Source organism: Ananas comosus, linkage group 11 (genome assembly GCF_001540865.1).
Source record: "Ananas comosus cultivar F153 linkage group 11, ASM154086v1, whole genome shotgun sequence".
NCBI classification, from domain to species: Eukaryota; Viridiplantae; Streptophyta; class Magnoliopsida; order Poales; family Bromeliaceae; genus Ananas; species Ananas comosus.
This window is the reverse complement of record NC_033631.1, coordinates 11,704,893-11,714,376: the sequence shown is the minus strand read 5'-3', so window position 1 is coordinate 11,714,376 and position 9,484 is coordinate 11,704,893. Positions and strand designations below refer to the sequence as shown.

The 9,484-nt window shown below is 37.1% G+C and overlaps 2 protein-coding genes across 2 annotated transcripts; one reads left to right on the top strand and one right to left on the bottom strand.

Moving 5' to 3' along the window:
* LOC109717186 (beta-glucuronosyltransferase GlcAT14B-like) lies at positions 2,492-4,746 on the top strand. Its single transcript, XM_020242859.1, has 4 exons — positions 2,492-3,152; positions 3,529-3,604; positions 3,702-3,817; positions 4,119-4,746. The coding sequence occupies exons 1-4, from the start codon at positions 2,492-2,494 to the stop codon at positions 4,619-4,621; spliced, it is 1,356 nt and encodes a 451-aa protein (XP_020098448.1). The 3' UTR covers positions 4,622-4,746.
* LOC109717695 (pistil-specific extensin-like protein) lies at positions 5,172-6,679 on the bottom strand. The gene is made up of 2 exons (XM_020243566.1): positions 6,454-6,679; positions 5,172-5,764 (listed from the first exon to the last, which is right to left on the bottom strand). The coding sequence occupies exons 1-2, from the start codon at positions 6,656-6,658 to the stop codon at positions 5,457-5,459; spliced, it is 513 nt and encodes a 170-aa protein (XP_020099155.1). The 5' UTR covers positions 6,659-6,679; the 3' UTR covers positions 5,172-5,456.

Below are 9,484 nucleotides of genomic sequence, written 5' to 3'. Positions count from 1 at the left end.
ACTAATTTTTATAACACACAGATTGAAGCTTTAATAAATTTGCCATTCATAAAGCAAATAATAACCTTTTTAAATATCAGTGCAACTAAAGCCAAAAGAACAGGACAAAGAGAGAGAGGGAGCCATGAGATTACCCACAGATGAGAGAGAAAGGGCACAAAGAGGTGCTTTTAAAACAAAGAGAACAAGAGAGGTGACATACTGACATAGGGAAAAGCGTACAATCTTTTTTTTTTTTTCGAGAGAGAGATAGGTAGCACGCTACCCACTTCATTTATTTTATTTAAAAATAAATTTAGCTAGAAATGTGAATCAATTAGGATTCGAACTTGGGTCTCGGTTACCAACCACCAAATCCTTTACCACTTGCTTTAGGGACAGTTAGTGGAAAAGTGTACAATCTCAAAGGCATTGTACACATGGAAAGCTTAGAAACAGACAGAAAAGAGGATTTGAGAGAGGGTCAATTAACGTGGACGGCAAAATAAATAAAAATTTGGCAGCGACGGTTCCAAACAAAAAATTATCTCAAAATTATGTGAACACTAAAAATAAAATAATATTGCCGTTGCCTCTCCGATATCGTAGCCCAGATCCCATAACAACTAGAGTAGATGTGAGATTCCACATAGTTCTATATAAAAAATATAATAGGGTTAGAACTCTTAACCCTACTTAAATATTTTGGATGGTGTTAAAATTCAAGAGATTAAGAGAGTTAAGTGTATTCGGACTGGAGTAGTGCTAGAATGGATGACCTCCTGAAAAATTGGGGCGTCATAGTAGAAACCAAAGTTAGTTAATTCGCGAATTATTCATGAATTATTGAAAATTCGAATAAAACGGTACATATACAATTTATTTCTAAAAAATTATAATAATATGCGAATTTTTGGATTAGATTTATTATTTACAAATAATTCACTTATAAACCGAACTATTCAGCCAAAAAAAATGCGCAATTTTTTTGGATAAAATTCCTTTCCAAATTATTCGCAAATTATTCGCGAATTATTGAAAAATTTTATGAACTTTTGAAATATGTAGATAATGAAAAAGATGAAGCTGAAGACGATAATAAAATTTACTATTATTTTTTTTACTTAATCTGCTTTATTTTGTAACTCTCTTTTTTTATATTTTTAAAAATTTATAACTCTGTATGCTAGTAGCATAAATCTAGAGAAAAAAGCTTAGTTTAATAGCTGAATTTTTTATCCCAAATTGTTCATTGGTGAACGTATAATATCCGTATAAATTGCGTATCCGAATAATTGACGAATCCGTTTTCTAAATCGTATTTTTCTACAAATTTAAAAATTAAAATATAAATTTTATTCAAATTATACCTGTATCAAATTTTTTCTGAATTCGAATTAACTACGGTAGAAACTGATTCCTAGCTTATATTCAACCCCACCCACCAACCCCCCGTTTTTTTTTTTAATACAGCACAAGCCATTGCTTCTAAGAGGATATTTGGTGGAACAAAACATTATCTAAATAATATTTTGAATAAAAGGACATTGTATTAAATTATCATTTTGTAACATCTGTTTTACAGCATAAAGTAGGATTAGATTATTTTCTCGCTTTTTGATTTCATAACACCAAATGCTCTAATAAAAATGACTGTTATTGAAAAGAAAAGTAAAAAATATAGATTCGGTTAGTGTTTTTGCTTCTGGATCCCCCACCTTACCTTTTTTCGACATGAGAGCTTCAAAATTTTTCTTTACTAAGTATTTACTAAAGATGGCTTACAACTATGCCTAAGCCAAAAAACGAAGGCGGTGAAATTGGGATAAAATTTTAGTGGGGAGCTCGCAAAAAATACCTCCATGGGAAGTCTTAAGATATTTTTTAATAGTTTTGTTTTCATCCAAAAATTTGTTAGATATTTTTTCATATTAAAAATTTAAAAAAAAAGAAAGAATCGTGGAAAGAAGAATTATAACTTTTGAATAGAGACAAAGTTGATACATGACAGCAGATTGAAAGTTTCTCAACGAGGTGTCGTTGGGGCGCTTACTGCTGAAGTTTTTTTTTTCCTGTGAAATTATAATAAATATGAGGGTTGGAGTAACCCCCACAATCAATTCTCCTATTCACTCCTCAATCCCGTGGTTTTCTCCTTGCGTTCTCCTATTCCCCCCATGCATTAATAAGTTCCTTTGATTGGATGTTATTCTTTCCTTTCCATGCTTCTTTTTCAAGTAGAATCTACTTTATTGCGAAACTCTGCTACCTTTGGTTACTATTTCCTTGTTTACTCACGTGCCCACATCCCCAAATTATCGAATTTATCATCTGAATCCAAGTTTTTGGCGTTTTCTCACACAATAAACACCCAATCCCATCAAAAACTCCACCACCACCTCTCTGTTTTTTTTCGTTTATTTGATTTTCTTGTGATTTTTGCTCAGATATGATGGACTCATCTCATAGAATCATTCTTCACTTTGTCCATTTCCTTTGTTAAAAATGAGCTATGTATTATCTAAAGCAAAGCATATGGAATGGAATTGATGAACCCAAGAGCTCGATGAACCCAAGAGCTCCTCTGTTTCCTCTGTTTCCTCTGTTTTCAATGGACAAGAGATGGGTATTCCCCTTCCTCTTCAGCACCACTCTCTTCATTTTTCTCTTGGCTACATCATTCAACATGGGCCGCAACTCTTCCTTCTACACCATCTTCTCTACGACGGCTTCGACGAACAACACAGCTTCTGTCCACTCACACATCAACTCCTCCTCCTCCTCCTCCTCCTCTGCTCCACCACCGCCGTCGACCCCTTTGTCCTTCGTTCCGCGCTTGGCCTACTTTGTTTCCGGATCAAAAGGCGATTTGGATAGGGTCTGGAGATTGTTGCAAGTAATTTACCATCCGAGAAATCAGTATGTAGTTCATCTGGATTTAGAATCGCCGGCCGCCGAGAGATCGGAGCTCGCTTTGCGCATCGCGAATGAGACCGTTTTTGCTAAAGTGGGGAATGTGCATGTTATCGCAAAGGCTAATATGGTTACGTACAGAGGAGCAACCATGGTTGCTAATACTCTGCATGCTTGTGCTATTCTTCTCAAGAAGAGCAAGGAGTGGGATTGGTTCATCAACCTCAGTGCCTCGGATTATCCCCTTGTCACACAAGATGGTAAGCTCAACCGATTTTTTATTTCAGAAAAAAAAAAGCATACTATTCGCTTCATTCGTAATTTGTAATTTAGATGTTATCTTTTCGATTGTTATAAAATCTATACATCATAATTTTTCAGAATGATATATTTTACTTAAGAGATGATTCATCTTAATTTGAGAAAGTAACTTACTAGCTTGCTTATTCTCTTGTGATGAATGTATATCAATATTCCTCATCAGCCAATTGTTGTGTGACTAAGCAGTAAATAAATTAAAAAAGAACAAGATGTTTGTGCATCTAAACAAGTCCTTAATAGAGGTCATTTTCTTTCTGAGGTTGCTAATTTTGAGGGGTTTTTTTTCTCTTTTTTCTTTTTGTTTCATGGTTTTAGATTTGCTGCATGTTTTTGCAACTTTGCCGAGAAATTTAAACTTTGTGGAGCACACAGGTAGATTGGGTTGGAAGGAGTAAGTATGAAGTCTCAATTACTGGCCCTTGTAATTTCTTCTTTTTTTTTTTTCTCCATAAGATAAAAATGATTAAGTAAATTTGGTTTTGTTACAGGACGCAAAGGGCAAAACCCATGGTAATAGATCCTGGACTCTACATGACTCGCAAATCAGATATCTTCTGGGTTACCCAGAGAAGAGAACTACCAAACGCATTCAAACTATTTACAGGTACATATTTTCTATGATTTCGCCACAAATTTGAGTAAATTGCATCACTGCTCACCCAATTATAGTGAATTTCATCTACCTCATTTGAATTCAGTTCGTTATAACTGAGCCACTAAACTTTAATTTAAGATGACACACTGACTAAATCAAATGTCAAATAATTAGTTTGAATGCGACAACTCAATCAGCTGCTACATCATTCGTTCTTCGTAACGAACAATTGGAACACAATGAAGTTTCGTAGCTCAACGACAACACATCAAAATTTGAACATAGTGTTATTAACATATTTTTTGAACAGGATCTGCATGGGTGGCTTTATCCCGGGACTTTGCCGAGTTCTGCATATGGGGGTGGGACAACCTCCCCAGAACTCTCCTCATGTATTACACCAACTTCCTCTCCTCCCCGGAGGGCTACTTCCAAACAGTGGTTTGTAACGCGGAAACGTTCAAACGCACCGTCGTGAACCACGACCTCCACTACATCGCCTGGGACGTGCCCCCGAAGCAGCACCCGAACGCGCTCACGGCGGCCGACCTTCCCAAGATGGTGAAAAGCGGCGCCGCGTTTGCACGCAAGTTCGACCGCGGTGAGCCAGTGCTGGACCTGATTGATTCGGAGTTGCTTGGGCGGTCGAACAGCGGGGGGTTTGTCCCCGGCGGGTGGTGTGTGGGGGAGCCACCGTGCTCGGAGGTGGCCGACCCCAACGTGGTCCGGCCCGGGCTAGGAGCAGAGAGGTTGGGGCGGCTCGTGGACCGGATCGTGTGGTCAAGGGTGTTTGGACTCGGCCAGTGTAAATAAAATAAATGGCGGATAAAATGGTCTAACATTAAAACCGACCGTACTAAATTTTATTCTTACGTAGTTAGCTAGTTAGGCAACGATAGGATCCAAGATATAGACAAGGGATCGGGACAAAATGCATGAATAGCTCCTATATTTTGCGACATTAATTATGACTTAGCTCTTATAAATTTTTTACTTGAATAATTTAGTTCCTAATTTTTGTTAGATCGCACGGATCAACAGCAGCTTCGGTTGGCCACAAAAAATTATTTTACCATGTTTTCAATATATATATGACCCTTTTTCTCGTGGGCAACATGAATTTTTATCCTTTTCTTTAAATTTTTTACATGATTTTCGAATTTTATCTTATTTCTGATGGGGTGATATAAAAGAATTTGTGTCTAAGATGCCACATAAATGTATTAGAAGAATAATTAAAATCTAAATTATTTAAGCAAAAATTGTTTATTTAATTAAGTTGCAATATTGCAAAAGTCCAGACCATGGAGTCGTGCACAAAAGATGCAACTTAAGAACTTCATAAGAAAGATCAAAATGCAAACTAAATTATTCATTAAAATACGGTTAGTTTACACAAACATAGAGGAATTGAATGCAAACTAAAATTATTTCGATATAACAAGTTGACTCAGAATAAGTTGCGCAAAGAGAAAAAAAATCCCATGTCACGAACCATTTTAGCCCTTGAGCTCTCACTCGAACATCATAAGCTTTTATTCACTCCACATTAACTATCTAATTTCCATCTACTCGCAACTTCTTAAACCATCACCATCAAATTAATCACCCTAATTAATCATATTCACTACATACTGATCAATTTAATTCAAGGGTGAGAGGGACATGTGGGGACGCTTGGCGCGAAGACGAAGACGCCGGCGGTGTAGAGGCCCTCGAGGCCGAAGGGGAGCTTCAGAACCTTCTCGAACTTGAGGGAAGCCCCGGGACTCCGTGGGTAGACGAGGATGTTGCAGTACGATGTCGTCGGTGATGGTTTAACAAAGACTCTGCACTTGTTGCTTGTGAAGGTTGTCAGGCTCGACGTCTGGATCAAGAAGTAGCCATTGTTGTCGGTTCTCGCCTTTAGTGAGACCGCTCGTCTGCCATTGTAGCAGCGCAGAGTGGCGATGGCGCCTATGGGATGAAAAATAGAAAATTTCATATTCATGAGTAAGATTAAATGTGATGATGAATCCTCAGAGAAAAGATATGTGATATGCGTTGTAATTTGGAGTTAAGATGGAACCAGCATGGTTAGGCCCGACCCACACCGAGCTTGAGGCCCGGTGCAAAAATCCAGCATGTTTCGGGCTGGGCTTCAGCCCACAACTGTTGAAAGGAAACGATGTTTGATCCGAACACGATCGGAACGAAAGAATTAGAAACTCCAAATTAGAGCTTTTGTTTTGGGGCTCAAAATCTTATAGTAGCTTTCTCTTATAGTAGAAATTCTATACATTTTTCTTTACTATGTATTCTAGTAAATATGATTGCGACTGAAAATAAAAGCAAAAGTAGGATTAAGCAAGCACTATAGTCTGCAAAGAATTCAAAAGTTTTTGCAGCCCAACTTCTAAACCATTGAAAGAAATTAAACGACCAAAAGAATTAGTAAGTTTTAAAGCATTTACCTACAAGATTAGGAGAAAAATTATTGATCATATCTAGCACAGTTGGTTAAGAATTTAATGGTTGATTTTCAAGATTTCAAATTTAACGCTTGTTGGCTCCTCATTTGTAACTGAATTCAATTCTAAAAATGAACAAGGCGAATAGTATACTATTTTTCTTTCGAAACAAAATATTAAGAGGGAAAATCGAACCAGGAATAGGAGATGCATCCATGTCCCTGTTGTAGCCGGGAAACTTGCACCTTTTGCAGAAGACGATGCCCTCCACTCCGACGCTGAACTTTACGGGTGGCTTCGGGAGGCCGACGGCGACGACACGCCGAGGAGAGAGAAACACTAGGAGTAGCAGCGCAAGCTGAAGAGAGAGGGTGAACAACCTGAGCCAATTAGCCATCATTTAGGCCCTCTAAAGCGAAAACAAAAGAGTGGTTAGTTTGAAATGAACCATGGTAACACTAAAGCTAATATATATATATATAGGCCGGGGTGGTTTGAGTTGATTAAAGTGTATAAACAAATAATGTGTGCTTAGATAGATGTATTAAAATAGTGTTGGAGTTAGTTGACCCATGCATGGAGGTGTTGGGGATTGGGGTCATGGCGTGGGAGTTTGGGCTCGGATCATTTAATTCTTCCGGGAGATGTGATTGGTGTGTCGGTGAATAACCGGTCATCATCATCAAGTCATATTATTCAAAAGAAGGATCTTATGAAAAACAACGTAATTAGAATTTATATTAAAAATAACTGTATATTAGTAAATATTTGATAAGTCTTCGCATGTGAACAAGCTTATCCTCTGCTAAATAGGGACTTATATTATGGTTGAATGCGGAGACACATTTAGTTTGTGAATTCCAACACGGCGAATATACATTAATTATAAGAGTTTTACCTTGGAAATATCAAGTTAATTAATTAACTATCATATACATCCAACTTGTAGTATAAGATTATAGGAATTTGAGATCTCAAGATTCGAACAAACCGTGTGTGAAAAGTAACCTATATATTGACTCAGATCGAGAGCCCAATTTAATTTTACAATGACTCTAGTAAATTGGATTGATACTAGTTTCCACTTGTTTTAAAATAAATTTATGGAGCAAACCCGAAAAAGATGAGTCATTGTGGAAGAGTCCATTTAATCCTGCTTAGATTTAGGCACTCAATTGAACTTTCTAGTTAAATTAATATAATAAATTTACACTAGGCTTTGTATATTTTGCTCTTGACTCTTTTGACAAAGTTAGTTTAGCTTGCCATAAAAAAAAAATTATTAAGATATTCAAAAATTATATTATTCAATTGTACCTAGCGCAGTCGGCCGAGATTTTGATAGTTCGTATCTAGCATTCTTAGTTTTTAGGCCAGTTGTTAATTAGTACCTTTTTTTATTTTTTTTTCAAAAAATGCTATGGTTGCTTATGAGGGCTGTTTGTTTTGGTGTAAGTGGAAGGGTGAAACTTAAGTTTCATCACTTTCTATTTCGATATATGTCAAAAATATAATGTGTGGCCTTGGCTGTGACAGTAGCCTTGCAACTGCACCTGCATGACCGATCATTATAAAGATTGATGTACATATGATTTGTTATAAATTTAGAGTCGATTTGGTATGGCAAAGAGGAAGTGTTATAAACATATTTAATTAAAAAGGCTAAATGGCAACCACATCAAAAATGTAAATGGTAGATACACAATCACAACGATTGGATTTTGTTTTTTTCCCTTTCTATAGATCCAAAACAAATCGATATAGGAGATGTATTACTGCGGGAATACTTTTTTTTTTTGTAAGTTACCACGGAAATAAATATCAGGAGCCTCTCACGAGTTTTAAACTAAAGCCTCATTATGGGTGTAAAAGCTTGTTTCATAGTGGACCTTCTTTTAAGCGAATTGGCTCTTTTTTTAATGTAGCAACGTCTAGGTCAACCTTTCCTGCTGACTGACACTCTTTGTCAAAAAAAGAAAAAAAAAATTATTTCAGAGTTAGAAAGCTAGTGATCTTTTTTTTTGTGTGTCTCGTTTGACAAATGCTGTAGCTTCACACGCTCTGAAAGAGATTACGCAAGAACTAATAGCTATAAGCAAATTAGTTACAGAGCCAAACCAGGAACTGGGGATGCATGCATGGAGCAAACGTAGCCCTTGATCTTGCATGATTTGCAGCAGATGACTCCTTCCACAGCAATTACCAAACCAAGGATGCAATTGTGGGAGAAAAATTGGTGGCAAAGCTCTACTCCTCCCATCATGAGATGATGATGATGATGATGATGATGATGATGCTGATGCTGATGAACACAAAAAGAGCAGCAAGATTATTTGAAGCGCTATTGGTAGCAACTTGGCTTGAGCCATCTTTGTTAATTCTTAGACCTTAGTTAGAGGCCCCCCTCTCATCAAAGGATAGGAGAGATAAGGTTTGAATAATAGACAATTGGAGCTTTTGCATCTCCGGCGGAAATGAAGTTTTCCGTTTACCGGCATTCGACTAGAGATTGTCTCTAGGTGTAGCTGGAAGAATGATGGAAACGAGACTAAATATACACTAAGTTTCAGAAATTGAGCATTCAAGCTAGATCTACATTGATATCAAAATCAGAAATAAATGAATTCTATTGGGATCTGTAAGCCGTAAGATACGAGTTTAGCATACGAACATGATAATTCAAATTTGTTTCAGATCTATGTGTGGTGGGCTTAACCTGATGTAGGAGACACCTCTATCCGTACCACAATTGATGCTGTAGATCAGCCATCGTAATATGTTGGGGTCTTTTGGAAGATGAACTGTGCAACTGACTGTGTCTGGCTACTCCCTTCCCCATTCTCAGCAAAACGTGGTCCGCATTTTTTATTTATTTTTTACTCGTAGTGTTGGATATACTTTTACAAGTTGATGGAAGCAAAATTCTGACCACCAAAACTATATTATCAAAAAAAATAATATAAACTACAAAGTGATACTCTCTACACATCCGTTGCCTGTGAAAACTACGGTAGCAAGGGATCTGTGTAAGTTATAATAAAATGGTGCACTCCACGCACCTGGTGATAGAAGGAGAATCTGGGCTGCAAAAGCTGTATTATCAGAAAAAAAAAAAGAAAATACACAAATTAAGTGGCACACTGTGCAGATCCAGTTCCAGTGGAAACTTACACTGCACACACACTGTGCAGACCAGTGCAAATCATCTCTGCTTCCACAATTGCTG

What these genes read in the sequence shown, in the direction of transcription:
- LOC109717186 (XM_020242859.1), top strand. Translation starts at nt 2,492, where the DNA reads ATGTATTATCTAAAGCAAAGCATATGGAATGGAATTGATGAACCCAAG. An exon ending in GGTAGATTGGGTTGGAAGGA is followed by an intron (nt 3,605 to 3,701) that starts GTAAGTATGAAG and finishes GTTTTGTTACAG; the next exon opens with GACGCAAAGGGCAAAACCCA. An exon ending in CGCATTCAAACTATTTACAG is followed by an intron (nt 3,818 to 4,118) that starts GTACATATTTTC and finishes TTTTTTGAACAG; the next exon opens with GATCTGCATGGGTGGCTTTA.
- LOC109717695 (XM_020243566.1), bottom strand. Translation starts at nt 6,658, where the DNA reads ATGATGGCTAATTGGCTCAGGTTGTTCACCCTCTCTCTTCAGCTTGCG. An exon ending in GGATGCATCTCCTATTCCTG is followed by an intron (nt 5,765 to 6,453) that starts GTTCGATTTTCC and finishes TTCATCCCATAG; the next exon opens with GCGCCATCGCCACTCTGCGC.